Raw genomic sequence first — 21,795 nt, 5'->3', positions numbered from 1 at the left:
GTAATCATTTAAAATCAAAGTTTAGCACACCGCTCATGCTTAATGGCAGGGTTCGTGACATTGTCTAAAAGCAAAAACTGCAACTCGAGCAGCCCAGGATATTTTGAGGAATACAACCATTTTTCGTATACTTTATTTACAATTAAGAGTCCTACTTAACTTGACCGTGAAATTGTGTATCGCTCTAGCACGGCTGAGACTTAGAACGTTGAAGAATCAGAGTTCTGTGAATTGCTCTACACAATATACTCCCTGTTTTCGTACATTAGACATCAATAGTAACAGTAGATATATGGTTATGTTTAAAAATATTTGTGTCACTGAAACACTGTGTCATTCTATGATATATTTTCTTGTACAACTGCCAAGACCCGCTCACGCCAAAGGGGCCTAACACTATGGCAGTTTGGGTAACTGCATCTAACTGCTACACACGTGAAAAAAATCGAATATTCGAACCGTGTGCAAAGCTGTCACTATGATTATTTATTTATTTATTATTCATTTAATATCCTCCACAAGGTCAAGACTACATAGGCAATGAATAGAACGTTACCTAGCACATTAAAGGTATACTAGTTTGTTTTTTTTGTTTTTATCGTATTTGAAATCTTCGTCAATGCATTAATTTAATGCATTTAATGCATTGCGTCTGCATCAGCATTTTGGTAAGTTTTTGATACCTCGTACTTTAAAGGAGCATGCCTCCAGATTTGGCTCAAAAATAATCTTTCTTTCAAATTGAAGTTTGGTCATATTATGAACATTAGAATATGAAGTTTTGTTTCTAAAATATTTTAAAAATTCCAAATCAAGAAAAAAAGATGACCGTGTCGGGAATCGAACCCCGTACCGCTTCGGCAATAAAGACATTTTCCCGTCGTCGTAAGCAAGTAGAGAATAATTCTTTCGAAATATAGATATTTATAATCGAGACAGTTTACCTGGAGTAAAAGCGTGACAAACGCTTTTCGATTTTCATCGTAAAAAGTAGTAAAAGCAGCAAATTCTCATGTGTTTCCGTAACATAAAGTTTGTCAGTAATTAAGTTTTAAAGCCTTTATAAGAAATATAGCATTTATTTCAAGATATCTAAAAAAAATATTTTTCTTTTTTGTCGAACGATCTGGAGGTATGCCGCTTTAAAGGTATACTAGTTTTTTTTTTTTTTTTTTTTTTTGTTGTAATCGTATTTGAAATCTTCGTCAGAGTTTAATTTAATGCATTGCGTCTGCATCAACATTTTGGAAAGTTTTTGATTAATGTATCTATGCACACATTGCAAACGTTTCAAGTTTTCTCATGGGAAACTTAACATTTTTTAGTCAGATTAAACACGTAATTTCGGCAAATGCAAATTTAAACTGCGCGAATTGCTAAAAGTATTTCTGTATTCAGATCTGGATATAGATTGATAGATGTTATTGCAACCATTAATAAAGTCTTCGATATCACGTAAGCAGTCACGTTTTTTTTACTCGAGATAACGGGACTATCATTTTTATTCTCCCACTGCTCTGTTTTATTGCATCTTATTGATACTTGAATAGCAGTCAGGCGGGTGATCCTTTGTGCAAACAGATTCCGACATGCCCAAATTGAGTATACCGAGGTTCAATGGGCAAAGTGATACGTAGGTATGTTTGTAGAAAACGAGCGTTCGGTAGTTGCCGTAGAAACTTGCATGCACAACAGAATCTCGCTTTTGACTGAGTATCGCAACTACGGGTTTGTGGCAAAATGTTTCGCCTGAAGTGGTGGTCTAAATCTAAAACATCCAAACATCCAGTTTATATACATGTACCGGTATGCTGAGATTTAGTGTCAATTAAATATAAATCATTGGCTAAATATTTATACTGTGTTTAGCTATACATGCAAACCTAGGGCATATAGTACTGTTAATACAGATAAACCTGTTACTTTATGTTTACCTAAACTATATGTAGTAACTGTTCATATTTTCAAATATGAAACTCAGATCAAGTATAGCTGTGAGACATAGTCTTTAGCTTGTATCCGCTTGTATCTTTGTATGTTCGAAACCTCGCACGAGGTGTCTATTTTTTCATTTTTCATTGTGAAGAAACCATCAGGTTGGCTTTATGAGCAATTTATGGCTATCAGGTATCAGTTCATGCCTAAAGTTATGTCCGAAGGAGACATCCGGTGTCTTCCTCCCAACATTAAACACTGTTAAAAGCTGAACAGTTCTTTTGAGACATAAACACGTACTTGTAAAAATTACAGTTGATGATTTTATACTAAACCTCTGAAACTGTTTAGGGTTTACCTACATAATTGTTTTCCATGGCATTAAAACACTTGCTTTACTTTCATTTTTTGCTTGTTTCTACTTAAGTTTATCACTTAGGCAGACAGAATTTTTGGTTCTTGTGAGACGTATCTATGCGAAATGTCTTCTACATGTATAGAAAACTTCAACTAAACGGATGCACAATATACACATATGTAATTAAGATCATATGACATTACGAATTCATCTAAAATATACGAAACTTAAAACGATTCACAAATCAAATGATATGTCCGTACTCCCAGACCCTATATAAGGTTTGTTCACTTTTACGCTATAGATCACAATAATCCAGATGCCACTGATCATGTGAACTGCAAACTGCACAGAAGATAAGTATGATATACAGAAATGAAGCGCTATCAGTATGTCCAGCTTTGTAAGCAATAGGTAATTTAGAAAGAAGAAAAATACATATAGATGTATCGTTCGAAGGTGTTGCCACCGGCCGTTCCTGTGCGGTTCCCACTGTGTTCCTTTATATGTTCGTTTTGTTCTCGCTGACAGTTTGTGTCGAATTTGAATTGTACGCACAGGCGTATAGGCGTATGCCCAGATACGTGCCTGATCAATATTGAACATGTAATTAGAGCGTATTTATTAGATATTTCCATTAAAAAAATAAAACAGACACCAGTAGTTTTAATTATTTTCTCGCTACCGCCCCGCCAATTATCGCCCCACAATTTTATTAATGTTGGCAAATAGACATTACTTGCGCCGAAAAAAAGGGTTGCGAATGTCGTGATCAAATTACGCGGACGGGATTCGAACCCGCGACCTCCGGGTTAGGAGTCCGACGGTACTTACAGGGTTTTTTACCAAGAGAGAAGGGACCCAGGCCTGTTATTTGGGGAGGGGGAGGGGGGGGGGGGGGGGGTATTTGAGCAAAGGGGAATAAAAACCTGATGTAAAGTCAATTTTTGTGGAAAACTGCATGATTTAAAAGAAATTTACTGAGGGGAAGGGGCCAATCAGCGGCTCCTATTATGAAGGGAAAAAAACCTGATTTAATTCTACCCCTACACCTCGGTGCCTCTCAATAATCCGTGAATCTAATGCATATTGAAAACAAAAACTGTTTCAAGTTTATTAAAGTTTGAAAGTATTGTTTTTGATTAAAGAAGTCTAGACTGTGCTGTAAAATCTGTTTCATTGTACAAAATGCATATCTTGAAGTGCGTATACAGCTTATTTTCCAGTTGAATAATTATTGAAATGTGCATCTGTTTAATAAATAATGATTTACTACATTTTACCGGTGAATAAATATAATCAGAACTTCGGATGCTTAGTAATTAAATCAGGAGAGCGTAGCACGAGTGATTTAATTATTCGCATCATTTTATCTATCAACAAAATACAGGAACATATTTTTTATCAGTCACACTGTAAATAGGTTTGCTATTTCTTTTATTAGCATTCAGCAAAAAATAAACAGAATTTGTGTGTTGTGAATGGATATGGAATATCACATCGAGAACTGATACAATAACTCGCGCTACCGGCTCATGAAAATATTTAATTGCATCATCTGTCAATGTGATATATTCCATATCCACTCAAAACAAACAAATTTTGTTTATTTTGTTTTGCTGAATGCTAATAAAAGAAATAGAAAACCTATATCACTCACAGTGTGACTAATATGGAACTGATAATACTGATGTTGGGTCAGTTATACTTAGTTATGATAACTTAGTCATAAACTGAACTTTGATCTTTTTTTGTGTGTGTGTTTTTATTGAATTAAACTCCTCCGCTTAGCATTGGTTTTATTCCGCCAGAATGGCTCAGAATGCACCACAGACACTCTTAGTTTTTCAAAATTTTCGTGGGGAGGAAACCCCAATACCCCACTACCAAAGTCGCTTCTTCGGCGCATCGGGCCTGCCAACTACGCCCCTGATGATATATCTTCTATGTACTAATGTCATCATCCTGTTTTTTATTTTTAACAAGCTGTATATATTACTGCTCTTACTCTCTTAACAACATGAACATCATGTATCATGTAACATAGCAACATGCTTTTAAACAACTGCCCCGACCTCCCAATTATGATCAGAAATTGATTGTTGGGAGTATCTCCGTAGATGTTTCAATTCTAAGTAGTAAAATTCCAGTTCTGAATCGTTATGATCAGAAATTAATTCTCCGTAGATGTTTCAATTCTAAGTAGTAAAATTCCACTTCTGAATCGACACAATACCGAGCGTTCATTCTTACTTAAATTCATCACAACACAGTCTTCGCTGACAGCCTAGCTCCGTGAATATATGTATGAGCATGAAAAAATCTAAAAAGCGTGCGGTGCAACAGAGCGCATCGTTTATACGATCATTTGCGTAAAATCCCGAGTTTTACCGACCGATAGGTCAAGGCCAATCAAGCGTTTCATGACAGCGACGTAAACAAGTTGACATTGACGAGTATTTTTTCTACAAACAGCGATTTTGCCAGAGTTGTCATATACAGAAAATAAAAATGACGACTCCTGTAAGTAACCGAAGTTGTCTGCATTTTGCATTTTCCAGTAATTGCGAGGAAATGTGTATGGAAGAGATGCTGAAGTTTGTTAAAATCGGATGATTTAAGATTCGGATACCACACTTGTTTTTGCGCAGTGATAAAATACAAGCATGACAACTTCTAACAAGTAGTCGCCCCATTCTGGACAATTTCAAAGCATGGCATTTTCATCACTATAAAGACATACAACATTAATTTTTTACATCCAGGGGTGTGCATCCATGGTACAGACTACAGTGCGTAAAGCGGATAGATAAATTAATTTTTCCTGCATTCCAATTTAAAGAAATAAAATTAAGTAGTTTTTCTGTATATCAGACAGAAAACAGCTATTCTTTTCAAAACATTCAGCTTTTAATAGAAATTCATGTTTTCTTCTCTCCATGCTATCTGACGGTTAAATCCTACCTTGACTCCCAAGCCCTACAAAATGATCTCCACTCCCTAGAAGCCTGGGAAAAGGACTGGTCAATGGAGTTCAGTCTGGGTAAGTGTGAGGTATTGAGGATTACTCAAAAGAAAAAACCTATCATCTTCAACTATACACTCCATAATATAGCACTAAAAACTACAGAAGCTGCTAGATACCTGGGCATCACACTAAGTAAAGATCTCAGTTGGTCAAAACACATTGATAACATCACATCGAAAACAAATAACTCGCTTAGATTCATCAAAAGAAATGTCAAAACAAACAACAGAAAAGTAAAAGAAACAGCTTTCAACACCTATGTCCGCCCAAAGCTTGAATACTGTTCCTCTATATGGCACCCTTGGCAAAAATACCTCACATACAAAATTGAACGAGTACAATGATCTGCAGCTTGATACATATGTAACAACTATGGTCAAACAAGCAGTGTCACCAAATACTTCCAGATCTCAGATAAAAAATTCACTTATTATATTTTTAGCTCATCTGATTTTTTGAAAAAAAATGATGAGTTATTGTCATCACTTGAGCGGTTGTCGGCGTCGGCGTCAGCGTTGCCTGGTTAAGTTTTATGTTTAGGTCAGCTTTTCTCCTAAACTATCAAAGCTATTGCTTTGAAACTTGGAATACTTGTTCACCATCATAAGCTGACCCTGTATAGCAAGAAACATAACTCCATCTTGCTTTTTGCAAGATTTATGGCCCCTTTTGGACTTAGAAAATATCAGATTTCTTGGTTAAGTTTTATGTTTAGGTCAACTTTTATCCTAAACTATCAAAGCTATTGCTTTGAAACTTGGAATACTTGTTCACCATCATAAGCTGACCCTGTACATCAAGAAACATAACTCCATCTTGCTTTTTGTAAGATTTATTGCCCCTTTTGGACTTAGAAAATCAGTTTTCTTGGTTAAGTTTTATGTTTAGGTCAGCTTTAATCCTAAACTATCAAAGCTATTGCTTTAAAACTTGCAACACTTGTTCACCATCATAAGTTGACCCTGTACAGCAAGAAACATAACTCCGTCCTGCTTTTTGCAAGATTTATGGCCCCTTTTGGACTTAGAAAATATCAGATTTCTTGGTTAAGTTTTATGTTTAGGTCAACTTTTTCTCTTAAACTATCAAAGCTATTGCTTTGAAACTTGCAACACTTGTTCACCATCATAAGCTGACCCTGTACAGCAAGCAACATAACTCCATCCTGCTTTTTGCAATAATTATTGCCCCTTTTGGACTTAGAAAATCATTTTCTTGGTTGAGTATTATGTTTAAGTCAACTTTTCTCATAAACTATCAAAGCTATTGCTTTAAAACTTGCAACAGTTTTTTACCATCATAAGTGGACACTGTACATCAAGAAACATAACTCTATCCTGCTTTTTGCAAGAATGATGGCCCTTTTTAGACTTAGAAAATCATGGGTAGGACAATATTTCTATTACACTAAAAAAAATCAGATGAGCGTCAGCACCCGCAAGGCGGTGCTCTTGTTTAAAATTAAGTACAGTCTTATTGCAGTTGACCATAACCACCTCGTAGCTGCAAAGAACCGAACCCCACAATCTCATACGTGATACCGTTCTAATTCCTTTTTTCCAAGAACAATTGGTACCTGGAATGGCCTTCCCCTACACATACAGGCCAGCCCCAGTTTGATTCTATTCACTGAGAGGCTGGCAACTGTAACCTTTCAGTCTATATCTATGTTTTTAATCTTGGTAATTGTAGCTCTTTTTAATTTTGCACCTAATGAGCTTGCTCATCTTTTAACAGTCTGTCCCAGACAAGCGCCTCCCAGTTATAATCAGAATTGATTTTTGGGCAGTACATAGTAGATGAAGACATATGCGCTGATTTAGGGTGTACAGGATAACTTTAGTCATTTTTTCCATTATTAGTTTAAAATCCCCATCTAAACAAACTTCCCAAGATTTTTTACTATAAATCAGAGTTAGAATGTATTCTCTTTTCAAAAACATTCAGCTTTTTAAATTTCTATCAAATAGTTTTTATTCACTGATGTTTTTTTACATACACACTGATTTAGTCAGTAAAGGATAGCTTCGACTTTCATTTGATGACATACGAAAAATAACAGAAGAAGCAAACATTTAAAATGTAGGTCAGAATGATATGAAAGTTTATACAATAATTCAAGTCTAAATACAAAATTTATTAGGGGTGTAACGATACATCGAACTATCGATGCATTGCGATACTAAGTGTCCCGATAGCATGCATCGATAGAAAAGTCACGATCCAATAACAATCGCCGATAGTTCCTTCAACAATCGATAGGTTCGATAGTTTTGAAATTTTAGTAAATACAGAAATAATTTATAATTTATAAACCAAGAAACAGAGCCAGCTTTCATTTGCGCCTCGGAAAATGTTTACGTCTCCATTACAATAATTACCCTCACGGAATTAAACTACCATAAAGGACTGAGAAGTCTGGGAGATAATTAATAAATTTAGTTTTTTAGAAACTTTGATTAAATATATTTAAATAACCTGTTAATTTTAGATGAGAAAATGTACTATGGACATGGAGAAAGAAGGCTACTTGTATTATACAGCAAACTGTTCGGTAGGGCCCTTCATTTAGTGCTGGTACACCTTAACCCGATCCGTTAATTTTCGTCTTTTTCAATGCTTTGGGTTATTAAACATGTTGACATTCGCAACAAAATGGCCGATTCGTTTGAGTATACCTTGCATAGGTTTATTGTTTTACTTATTGTTCCAAAGCCAAGGAAGGCAAGAAATATTTAATGTTAGAATTATTTCTGTCCGTTTCAGTTATACAAACATCTCAATGTGTGTTAACAGCAATTATAAACAGTGTCGTCTCTTACACTGTGTAACAATGCCAGTTGTTAGCTTTACTGTATAAAATATGATGGCCGATAACTATTGCAATAGTATTGCAATAGTAACCTGCAATAGAATAGTATCGCAATAGTTTTTAAGCAATATCAATAGTATTGCAATAGTCAAAATTGGCCTCAATAGTCACCCCTAAAATTTATCAACCTATCCTCTATACCCTAAAATTCGCTATACCCTAAAGCACTGTGTATCCCAACTATATTTTCCATGTCAAATTTGGCAATGTGTCAAGCATGAAATGAATCAGATCCTTGGCCATGGAGAACAGATGAATTCAAGTTAGTTTTCCATTTGATCCAATTAGCTCCTCCAAGACTGCCAGTCTGATTGCCCAGCAGTTGCTAAAGGCTGCAAACTACAGCAGCTATGTCATAAAATTCTTCATAAAATAGTCTATTTTGGTTTTCTGATTCTGATTCTTTCGGATTAAGCAGATCGGAGAGATATTAGAATCAGACCAATTAATCGATCCAGCTTCAGCTGCCCGATTCTCATCACTAGTTATAAGTATATTTAGTTCCCTTTTATGTCCCCCTTCGAAGAAGAAGGGGTATATTGTTTTGCAGATGTCGGTCGGTCAGTATGTCGGTCGGTCAGTATGTAGACCAGTCTGTTTCTGGATGATAACTCAAGAACGCTTGGGCCTAGGATCATGAAAGTTGATAGAGAGGTTGGTCATAACAAGCAGATGACCCCTATTGTTTTTGAGGTTAGTAGGTCAAAGGTTAAGGTCACAATGACCTGGAACAGTTAAATGGTTTCCGGATGATAACTCAAGTACGCTTGGGCCTAGGGTCATTAAAGTTGATAGTGAGGTTGATCATGACCAGCAGATGACCTCTATTGATTTTGAGATCAGTAGGTCAAAGGTCAAGGTCACAGTGACCCGGTACAATTAAACAGTTTCCGGATGATAACTCAAGAACGCTTGGGGCTACGATCATGAAAATTGATATGGAGGTTGGTCGTAACAAGCAGATGAACAAGCAGATGACCCCTATTGATTTTGAGATCAGTAGGTCAAAAGTCAAGGTCACAGTGACTAGGAACAGTTAAACAGTTTCCGGATGATAACTCAAGAACGCTTGGGCCAAGGATCATGACAGTTGACAGGGAGGTTAATCATGACCAGCAGATGACCCCTATTGAGTTTGAGATCAGTAGGTCAAAGGTCATTGTCACAGTGACCAGGAACAGTTAAATGGTTTCCAGATGATAACTCAAGAATGCTTGAGCCTAGGATCATGAAAGTTGATAGGGAGGATGGTTATGACCAGCAGATGACCCCTATTGATTTTGAAATTAATAGGTCAAAGGTCAAGGTCACATTGACCCAGAGCAGTAGAACGTTTGTGTACAGTGACTAAATAATTTCTGTTCCTTGTGCAATTACTGAATGCATCAAGGGGGGCATTTGGTGTTCTACGAGCTCTTGTTTGAGTTGCATGTCATGGCTTTGCAAAAGATTCTCCACTTCTTCACATAACCTCTCCACTTTTTCCCTAATCTTTTGACTTCTCCCTAAAATCTAAGCTTAGCTTAAGCCCTGAACTCTTCACAATTTAAAAACAGCTTTAGAACGTATAAGATTGCTCTGTAGCATCTGAATGCATCCAAAACAAAGAAAAATTTCTGTGCAGAATAATTCTTGTTAGCTCGACTATTCGAAGAATGAATAGAGCTATCCTACTCACCTAACAACGTTGGCATCGGCATCACACCTTGGTTAAGTTAGGTTTTTGGTACCAGTCCACATTTTGACAAAACCTTTTGAGATAAAGCTTTGAAACTTTCAACACTTGTGTACCATCACCATGTCCAGTTTTCGGTAAGAGTACATGACTCCATCAAGGATTTTGGCTGAATTATGGCCCCTTTTAACTTACAAATCTTGGTTAAGTTTTTAGTACCAGTTCATATTTTGTGTAAACTGTTTACATATGGCTTTGAAACTTTTAGCACTTGTTTATTGTAACAGTCTATATCTGTAGGCAAGAGTACATAACTCTGTCAACTATTTTGGCTGAATTATGGCCCTTTTTGGACTTGGAAATTGGTACAATTTTCGTACAAGTCAGCGTTTTGTCAAAATTATTTGATTTGTGGCTTTGAGACTTTGAACACTTGTTTACCATCATGATTTCCATCTGCAGGCAAGAGTACATAACTCTGTCAACTATTTTGGCTGAATTATGGCCCTTTTTGAACTTGAAAATTGGTTCAGTCTTCATACATTAACGTTTTGTCATGATCGCATCATGATTTCTGTCTGTAGGCAAGAGTACATAACTCTGTCATGTGTTTTGGCTGAATTATGGCCCTTTTTGGACTTGGAAATCAGTTAAATTTTTCATACCAGTCCATATTTTGCCTAACTTGTTTGTCAGATGGCTTTGAAAACTTTGGCCTCTTTTTACCATCATAGTCTCCTTATGTAGGCAAAACTACATAACTAGGACAAGGACTTTAGCTCAGTTATGGCCGTTTTTTTTTTTCATAGAAATTAGTTAAGTTTCGCATTCCATTCCATGTTTTGTCTAAACTGTTTGATATATGGCTTTAAAACTTTGAATTCTGCTTACCATCATGGTCACATATTGCCATATAGTGCAAGACTGATCCAAATCCACAAATACAGGTACATTATTTGTCTTATCTATTTTTAGCTCACCTGAGCTAAAGGCTCATGAGCTTTTGTGACCGCTCAATGTCCGTCGTGTGTTGTCCGTCGTGTGTCCTTCAACATTTTCTAAAAAAAACCTTCTTCTTTAAAATCACTGGGCAGAATTACCCCAAACATCACAGAAATGATCCTTGGGTGGCCCCCTTTCAAAATTGTTCAAAGAATTGAATTCCATGCAGAAGGAAAAACTTTAAAAATCTTCTTGTCTTGGCATGTGACATTATCTAATGGTCCTTTGTTAAGATTGTTCAAATTTTGCCCCTGGGGTGAAAAGAGGCCCCGCCCAGGGGGGTCCCAAGTTTTACATAGACTTGTATAGGAAAAAAATTGAAAATCTTCTTGTCTGAAACCGCAAGACCTAGGTCTTTGATATTTGGTATGAAGCATTGCCTTGTGGTCCTCTACCAAGATTATTCAAATTATGCCCCTGGGGTGAAAAGAGGCCCTGCCCGGGGGTGGGGGCCTGAAGTTTTGCATAGACTTATATAGGAAAAAACTTTAAAAATCTTCTTGCCTGAAACTGCAAGGCATAGGCTTTTGATACTTGTTATGTTTCATTGCCTTGTGGTCCTCTACCAAATTTGTTCAAATTATGCCCCTGGGGTGAAAAAAGGCCCTGCCCTGGGGGTCCCAAATTTAACATAGACTTATATAGGGGAAAAAAATAAAAATCTTCTTTTCTGAAAGTTCAAGGCCTAGGCCTTTGATATTTGGTATGTAGCATTGCTCTAGTGGATCTCTAAGAAGATTGTTCAAATTATGCCCTTGGGGTGAAAAGAGGCCTCGCCTTGGGGGTCACTTATTATATGAGTTATATAGGAATAAATACTTAAAAAAAATTTATCAGATCATATTTCCTAGACTGTTTAATTATAATTACCTGATGACCACAAGCAATTAGGAGTCACTTGACTGTGACCTTGACCTACTTTCTTGTTTTTTAAGATACAGCCTTGAAATTTGGATGACATGTACAGTTTTGCACACTTGTCTTAAAACTGACTTTCAATGACCATGAATGTGACCTACTGACCTACTTTTTTAATATTTTAGCGTCAGTTTGCCATTTGAAACATGTGGCTCATATTACTCAGGTGAGCGATTCAGGGTCATCATGACCCTGTTATTCTTTTGTCTGAAAATCTCTGGTAATATTTTGACCCTATACTTCCATCATTTCTTCGAGAAGTGGAGCGCGTTGTCAACAGACAGCTCTTGTATTAAATTACGAATTGTTTGTAGAAAGTTAATGAACTTTGCGTCAGTGTTTCTTGGGTGGTTTTCTATCAGAATTGTTCAAATCGTTCTAATAGTTGAACATTGGGGTAGCCAGAGCTAAAATAGAAAATTCCTATGACATCTCCTTATCTGCTGGTCCAACAGAAATGTTCCTTGAGTAACCGTCTAACCAGATTGTTCAAATCATTCTGATTCATCAAAAACATGGCCATCAGGGGGTGTTGTCTTGAATTCTTCAGATTCTTTACTGATTCAAATAATACATGTAAGTTTTAAAGGAATATGAAAACATGTTATCCAGTGAAAGATATTACTGATTCTAACACGACCAGCGAATAACCTACATACATGTAGAGCAAAATCTATCTAGGGTTATTCTGCAATAAACCACCCTTGAACTGTGCGCGTGCATCGTGTTTTGGCTATTCCATTTATACACTGCGTGTAAAGTTTTATGAATGAATCTGCAACTTTCACAGTTTTATGGGAGGAAATTTCAACAACCAAATCCAGGTGCATAGCACGAAGTGTAGTTCAGAGCATAAAAAGTAGTTACCATTTTTTCTAACACTGTTGTTTCAAGTATGTCGTGTTAGAAACGAAATAACAAGTTCCAAAGTGTGATTTATCGTAAAATAACCTGTGTATTTCGTTCTTATGCGAAAGAATATATCACTCAGGCCTACGACCTTCTTGATATATTCTTACGCATAAGAACTCAAAACATGGATTATTCTACGATAAACCACACTTGGGAACTTATTATTTCTTATAAATATAAAGATATTATGTGATATATCAAATATCAAACATTATGTCTCACCCAGGAGACATATTGTTTTTGCCCTGTCCATCCGTCCGTCCGTCCGTACGTCACACTTCATTTCCGAGCAATAACTGGAGAACCATTTGACCTAGAACCTTCAAACTTCATAGGGTTGTAGGGCTGCTGGAGTAGACGACCCCTATTGTTTTTGGGGTCACTCCGTCAAAGGTCAAGGTCACAGGGGCCTGAACATTGAAAACAATTTCCGATCAATAACTAGAGAACCATTTGACCTAGAACCTTCAAACTTCATAGGGTTGTAGGGCTGCTGGAGTAGACGACCCCTATTGTTTTTGGGGTCACTCTGTCAAAGGTCAAGGTCACAGGGGCCTGAACATTGAAAACAATTTCCGATCAATAACTAGAGAACCACTTGACCCAGAATGTTGAAACTTCATAGGATGATTGGTCATGAAGAGTAGACGACCCCTATTGATTTTGGGGTCACTCTGTCAAAGGTCAAGGTCACAGGGGCCTGAACATTGAAAACCATTTCCGATCAATAACTAGAGAACTACTTGACCCAGAATGTTGAAACTTCATAGGATGATTGGTCATGAAGAGTAGATGACCCCTATAGATTTTGGGGTCACTCCATCAAAGGTCAAGGTCACAGGGGCCTGAACATTGAAAACCATTTCTGATCAATAACTAGAGAACCACTTGACCCAGAATGTTGAAACTTCATAGGATGATTGGTCATGAAGAGTAGATGACCACTATTGATTTTGGGGTCACTCATTCAAAGGTCAAGGTCACAGGGGCCTGAACATTGAAAACCATTTCCGATCAATAACTAGAGAACCAATTGACCCAGAATGTTGAAACTTCATAGGATGATTGTTCATGAAGAGTAGATGACCCCTATTGATTTTGGGGTCACTCCATCAAAGGTCAAGGTCACAGGGACCTAAACATGGAAAACCATTTCCGATCAATAACTAGAGAACCACTTGACCCAGAATGTTGAAACTTCATAGAATGATTGTACATGCAAAGTAGATGACCCCTATCGATTTTGGGGTCACTCCATTAAAGGTCAAGGTTACAGGGGCCTGAACATTGAAAACCATTTCCAATCAATAACTTGAGAACCACTTGACCCAGAATGTTGAAACTTCATAGGATGATTGTTCATGCAGAGTAAATGACCCCTATTGTTTTTGGGGTCACTCCGTTAAAGGTCAAGGTCACAGGGGCCTGAACATTGATAACCAGTTCCGATCAATAACTTGAGAACCACTTGTCCCAGAATGTTGAAACTTCATAGGATGATTGAACATGCAGAGTAGATGACCCCTATTGATTTTGGGGTCAGTCTATTAAAGGTCAAGGTCACAGTGGCCTGTTCATGTAAAATCATTTTTTGGAAATAACTTGAGAACCGCTTGACCTACAATGTTGAAACTTAATAGGATGATTGGACATGCAGAGTAGATGACCCCTATTTATTTTGAGGTCACTTGATCAAAGGTCAGGGTCACAGGAGCCTGAACAGTGACTTGAGAACCACTAGGCCAAGAGTGTTGAAATTTAGCGGGATGACTGGAAATGCCAAGTAGATGATCCCTATTGCAGCTAACCATCAGTGTCTCTTTGACTTTCACTCCTGACCCCTATTGACTTCTTGCCTATAGGACTTTGCATTGGGGGAGACATGCGCTTTTTTACAAAAGCACTTTCTAGTTTTATATTGAAATGAATGTCTTATCTGTCATACTAACTGATACACAGCTAGGGGTGTAACGCTACGCTAGTCTCACAATGCAATACATATCGGGATACAGAGGCAACAATACAGTACATATCGCGATGCAAATTGAGTACCATAAGTAAGCATTCATGTGACAAATGAAAAAAAAAAATCAATGTTCCTACACTTGGAAAGTACATGAAATTTTTCTTTAAAGTTCAAGAAACTGTTCTAAATGATGCATTGTATGAAAGTTTTCAGTCAATGTTTCTACTTTTCACTGTATCGCTTCTGTATTCTGAAACACCCAAGGTCAAAGGACTCAAATATTGACCAGGAAGCCATTCAGTTAGTGTTTTAATTATTACATGACATCAAAAATATATTTCAATGAGTTATTTTTTTCATGCTTCAACCTTTGCTTGTTGAACTTTAGACTGGCCATATAACACAAACTTTGAACTGGCCATTTATAGAAGGAGCCATGTAATAAAAGTAAATTATTGATTGATATAAACCTGTAAAAAAATTCTGTTTTGATATCATTATTATATATCTATTTTAATGATAAAACTATATTAGTTTAATAGCCTTAAGCTATTTTGTTTAACACATTTTTTTTTAAAGGTGAATTTTTATTAGAAAATATGTATGATTGTGTTTTTTTATAGAATTATTTTTATGAAAGAAGAAATAAAAGTCAGCCTGTAGTCCTGTACCTTCCAAGTTGATCTTAATGATCAGTTAAATGCGACAAGAATTGACTTTACTTTTAATGTGGTAGAATCCAACACAAAAAAATAATCAGTTATTTAACACAACCAGTTTATTCTGGACAGAAATATTTATCATTGTGGTGATCAAAACTGATAAATTGAGAATAAAATTAAAATTACCCAATACAATTAAAATTAAAAATTACTTATTGTTTATTTGGAAATTGTTGTCTAGACATTGTTTGTTGTCTGAAATTCAGTTTTGTGTTCAAGTAGGTTGTGAAGCATTATTTTGTTCTGTTTTTAATCAGCTGATAAAGGGGAAAAAGGATTAAAAAATATGTCTGACAGAAAGTTTAAAAACACAGTAAGTGACACATGTGACATTTTCATTTTGTTGATTATGTTTGTAAACATTGTTTAGTTTTGAATTTATAAATTCTACATAAAATAGATAGTGATATAAATCATGAAATGATTTATCATTGTTTATTTCTATTCTAGATAAAACACGCATATGCTAAAGTGATGCCATGTTAATGGGCAATGACGTCAATTTAATTCTTGTGACTAAGAAAGGGTGCTACTGTTTTAGATAAATGGCATATTAGAATTGAAATAAGGTACAGCAAAGTCATGTTTTACTTAAATAATACACTCAAAATTGATTATACATTGCAAGAAAAATTCCCTTGGCTTACACCCTTGTGAAATTATTCTGTGGATGAATAACCTCTATTTTTGTGTATTAGTAATGTTAAAACATGATTTTTCTGTACATTATTTCTTTAATGTGTATCATTTTTATGTTCAAATGTCAAGTCACTATAATAAAATTTTTAAAATGATCTTTGCTTTTCTTCATATAAAAAAAGATAAATGCAAAAAAATCTTAGATGAAGTAGAATATGGCTGCTTACTTAAAAGTAAATAAGAAGCAAATATACAGTCTTGAAAACAAAATTTTAGGGAAAAAATGAAACATATACACCATTTTCCATGTTTCTTCTGTTAATTGCATGAACTATTTTAATTAATCATAGTGTATACTAATGACAGGTTTTTGTACTAGCGAAGGACGTGTAACTGTCGTCATGACATTCAGTAAGATAAATTACTTAGTTTAAGATGCAGCTTATTCAAAATCTTATAGAAGGATAAACTTATTCTTTTCTCACTATAATTATGTGGCATTTGTAAAAGCTGAACGCGATTTCTGACTAGACTGACACTCCCTGGAACTGACCACTAGTGTTGATATTGATAGCAGTCAGAAATTAAACACAGGTTGCTAGGGAATATTAGCATTGTACCAGATAACTGCAGACTCACATCTTTGTAGGGATAAAAATAATGAAAAGCCATATTTTGATATTTGGCACATAAATTATTAATACTTTATTTATATTTTGTATATTTTTTCCGAATTTTAAGTAAAATCACAAACTTTAAATTCTATTATTTTTTGTAGGAAATTTGAAAAGTTTCATGATGAATCTTGAATGTTTTTATGCAGGTGATGAAATAAAAAAAAAACTGCTGCCATTCATATTATGTTATGATTTAGTACACCTTTGAAAATACCTGTGGTAACTTGATTTAGTCTACAAACAAAAGAAGACCTTTGAAATATTAAGCAAAAACCAGTCTTTTCAATAATTGGTCATTTTAGGGAGACAGACGTAAATTTTTGGATGTTTAGCTGTTTGCTAGAATTCAACACAAGTATATGTAGGCAGCATGAAAGATTTTCAATTCCTACAAATTCACTTTTATCAACAGAGGCCAACCGCCCAGATATCAGGAAAGTACTGGTAAATGTTGTTCTTAAAACTATGAATTTGGCGACACATAGCATATAAGTATGCATATTTATAATCCTGTGTATGCATATTTATAATCCTGTGTATGCATATTTTTTGTATAGTGCGTATGAAGTACATTAATTTTCCATGTCTTTCTATGAGCATTTACTATATATCATATAACAACATCCTCTCAGTTTTTGTAAATTCCTGTGTGAGCTGTTGAAAGAATTTATCTCCTATTTTTTTGCTTCTGACATGGACTTTATGATGAAAGTAAGTTTTTCCTTCTACATATTGAAGTAATAATGAGATTTCTCTGTAACAATTTATTTAACCAGTTCAAAAAACAGTGTTTTCACTTTGAATTATCTCCTTATTAAGTTAATGTCTCTGGCTTTTTTCTGTCTAAAATATGTCATTTAAAGATAAAATTAACTGTTAACAATACACTCAATAAATGTTTGTTTTCCTTCAAGTGCATGTCAAGAGATTGTTTTCTTACATATTCTTGATTTTAAACAATGATGTGCATGAACAAAATAAGAAATAAGATGTTTTAAGTCTGACTTAACTTTGTTTAAAATCTTAAAATCCTGCTTTTTGTTATCCCCCGCCGATGAAATCGGGAGGGGGGTATTGAAATGGCGTTGTCCGTCCGTCAGTCCGTCAGTCAGTCCGTCCGTCCGTCCGTCCGCAGCCATTTCTCAGTAACTACTTGGTAGAATTTCATGAAACTTGAAATAAACATGAGCCAACATACTGTGATGATGCCCGTCAAGTTTTTTTTTTGATTGGTCAATTTCCCTCAGAGTTATTGCCCTTGATTTAATAAAAAATGTCTGTCTGCAGCCATTTCTCAGTAACTAACAGGTAGAATTTCATCAAATTTGAAATAGACATGAACCAAGATACTGCGCTGATGCCCGTCAAGTTTTTTTTTTGATAGGTCAATTTCCCTCAGAGTTATTGCCCTTGATTTAATGAAAAATGTCCGTCTGCAGCCATTTCTCAGTAACTAGCAGGTAGAATTTCATCAAACTTGAAATAGACATGAACCAAGATACTGCGACGATGCCCTTCAAGTTTTTTTTCGATTGGTCAATTTTCCATTTAGTTATTGCCCTTTAATTGTTTAAAAATCCACAGATCTGTACATAACAAACCAACCAATTGGAAGAATTTCATTAAACTTCTTCCATTCTTTTCCATGCACATTTATTATAAACATGTGATGTTGTGTACCTACACCTGGTCACCACCTTAAATTGGTCACCCCCCTCCCCCTCCCCCCCCCCCCCCCCCCCCCCCCCCCCCCCATTTTTTTTTTTTTTTTTTTTTTTTTTTTCATTTTTTGTTTTCTACCAATATTTATAATCAACATGTAAACTGTTGTATCCTCACCCCCCCCCCACCCAAACAAACCATTCATTTTCTTTTAATTTGATTTGACTAATGAAATTATTTGCTTCTTGGTAACATTCTTAACTTTTTGCAGGATATATTTTTTTGCCGTTCTTCAACTCTGACCCTTTCGGCGGGGGATTCCAATTCATCGAATTTGCTTGTTGTTGTTATTTTTAGCGAGATAAGGTGTGTGTGTGGGAGCAGGGGGGGGGGGGGGGGGTTAGAGGCCCACAGCTCTTTTGTTTGAAAGACATAAGCACAAAAGGTTAAGTAAAAAGAGCATTAAATTGCCACTGCAAAAACCAGTGTTTTGTGAGCAGCAAGGATCCAGATCATTGCACATCCATACTGTAGCCATACTGTCCATTTATCCCCACAGCCATACTGTCCATTTATTCCCACAGCCATACTGTCCATTTATCCGCACAGCCATACTGTCCATTTATCCCCACATCCATACTGTCCATTTATCGTCACATTCATACTGTCCATTTATCCCCACATCCATCTGTCCATTTATCGTCACATTCATACTGTAGAGATGGTACCTAAAAAATCAAACTGCATCTGATATTACTTTCTGTTGAAAACTTAATACCGGAGTACCTCAATTATATAATGGTTTCACTTTCATACTTCATTTTTTCATGCTGAAAGGCAATATTTAATCCGAAAAATTTGGTCCTACTTGGAAAAGTGAAGCCAGTGACAGATAACTCTTCTAGGACTATCTAGTTATGTGAACAAAGTATGCATAGATTCGGATGCGTTTCCCAAAAATATAGTATACATGTACTTCAAGATCTATGAACAATCATTCAAACAGAAACATTGAGCGTTATCTTTCATTCAAAGACAATTTATTTTATTTATTACTGCCGATTATTTACAGGTGTGATATGATCATATGAAAGAAAGCATTATTCGTGAGAAAAAATATAAACAGATTATATGAATTTTACGACATCGAATCCCTCAACATTTTACAAAATTCGTTTGCCAAGAATAATCAAGGCCTTAAAATGTACTAGTTAAAACAGAGCGATCTAAAAATGTATATTCTATCTGATGGTCACACCAAAACCATACCAAAAACTGTGCCGAAAGAAGTTATTTCATTTTTTATGACACGCACCTTGTGTTTACAAATGTACCTAATTTGCATATTGACCGAGGCCTGTGGAACAGCATTTACCTTGCGGAATCTACCGTTACAGAAACTTCTGTTAATATAATGCAGACTTTCTTTAGTATAATAAAATGGTTGTGTTAGTTAAAAAGAAATGACAATCACCTTTCTTTAGCTAATCCACAAAGACAACGAAGCCGATGTCGCTGTCAAAAGTTCCCGTATTTACTGCGCGGTGCTATGTTAAAATATTGCTAGTGTGAGAAAAGGGATATGCGCTTCAGTTTTGCACTTGATTTGTTGTTGTTGTCATTGAATACGTAGCCTTAGGTACCATCTCTACATACTGTCCATTTATCATCACATCCATACTGTCCATTTATTCCCACAGCCATACTGTCCATTTATCCCCACATCCATACTGTCCATTTATCATCACAGCCATACTGTCCATTTATTCCCACAGCCATACTGTCCATTTATCCCCACAGCCATACTGTCCATTTATCCCCACATCCGTCTGTCCATTTATCACCACATCCATACTGTCCATTTATCATCACATCCATACTGTCCATTTATCATCACAGCCATACTGTCCATTTATTCCCACAGCTATACTGTCCATTTATCCCCACAGCCATACAGTCCATTTATCCCCACATCCGTCTGTCCATTTATCATCACAGCCATACTGTCCATTTATTCCCACAGCCATACTGTCCATTTATCCCCACAGCCATACTGTCCATTTATCCCCACATCCGTCTGTCCATTATCATCACATCCATATGTCCATTTATCATCAAGCCATACTGTCCATTTATTCCCACAGCCATACTGTCCATTTATCCCTACAGCCATACTGTCCATTTATCACCACATCCATACTGTCCATTTATCACCACATCCATACTGTCCATTTATCATCACAGCCATTCTGTCCATTTATTCCCACATCCGTCTGTCCATTTATCATCACATTCATACTGTCCATTTATCATCACAGCCATACTGTCCATTTATTCCCACAGCCATACTGTCCATTTATCCCCACAGCCATACTGTCCATTTATCCCCACATCCGTCTGTCCATTTATCATCACAGCCATGCTGTCCATTTATTCCCACAGCCATACTGTCCATTTATCCCCACAGCCATACTGTCCATTTATCCCCACATCCGTCTGTCCATTTATCATCACATCCATACTGTCCATTTATCATCACAGCCATACTGTCCATTTATTCCCACAGCCATACTGTCCATTTATCCCTACAGCCATACTGTCCATTTATCACCACATCCATACTGTCCATTTATCACCACATCCATACTGTCCATTTATCATCACATCCATACTGTCCATTTATCATCACATCCATACTGTCCATTTATCACCACATCCATACTGTCCATTTATCACCACATCCATACTGTCCATTTATCATCACTTCCATACTGTCCATTTATTCCCACAGCCATACTGTCCATTTATCCCCACAGCCATACTGTCCATTTATTCCCACAGCCATACTGTCCATTTATCCCCACAGCCATATTGTCCATTTATCCCCACAGCCATACTGTTCATTTATCCCCACATCCATCTGTCCATTTATCCCCACATCCATCTGTCCATATATCGCCACATCCATACTGTCCATTTATCATCACATCCATCTGTCCATTTATCATCACATCCGTAAAGTTGATCAATTTCAGCAGAACAATAAGTGAACAATAGGGATTGAGATCAGACTCTATGGATATGCAGGCTTAACTGGATCCATACTGGACAAAAAGCATTGATGTTGGTTACTTGTTTCTTCCACAGTAAAGAAAACACACAAAAAGCTAAATATAGTGCATTAGTTTGCGACAGAAATGTCAGTCTAGAAAATTAAGGCTTGAATGTTAAAGATGTCATTTTTCAGTACAAAAGAAACATGACAAGACGACCAAACCAAAGTGGTAAAGTCACAGACTTTGAATTCTTGCCCCTCACGTCCTCTGTGGGTTAGTGAAATAATGACCTGCTTACGAGGAGACATCCAGCTGGCTTGCAGAAGTGTTAATGTTTTACCCAGGCTCATACCTGCACCTGAATTAATGCCCT

General features: G+C 36.2%; 1 protein-coding gene across 2 annotated transcripts in view; it reads left to right on the top strand.

The window, feature by feature from the left end:
• The first annotated feature begins 4,694 nt into the window (after nt 1-4,694).
• LOC123532889 (UTP--glucose-1-phosphate uridylyltransferase-like) overlaps nt 4,695-21,795 on the top strand; it is a 61,273-nt gene continuing 44,172 nt past the window's right edge. Inside the window, exon 1 of one of the 2 annotated variants that reach the window (XM_053551979.1) lies at nt 4,695-4,816. In XM_053551979.1, coding sequence (XP_053407954.1) covers nt 4,805-4,816 — 12 coding nt within the window. In that variant the 5' untranslated portion in view covers nt 4,695-4,804. Of the gene's footprint in view, nt 4,817-17,292; nt 17,416-21,795 lie in introns of those variants that run through there. The other variant, XM_053551974.1, reaches the window with a different exon arrangement.

This window comes from Mercenaria mercenaria, chromosome 1 (assembly GCF_021730395.1).
Source record: "Mercenaria mercenaria strain notata chromosome 1, MADL_Memer_1, whole genome shotgun sequence".
Lineage (NCBI taxonomy): Eukaryota > Metazoa > Mollusca > Bivalvia > Venerida > Veneridae > Mercenaria > Mercenaria mercenaria.
The sequence above is the reverse complement of the archived record's forward strand: the minus strand, read 5'-3'. Positions and strand labels throughout refer to the sequence as shown.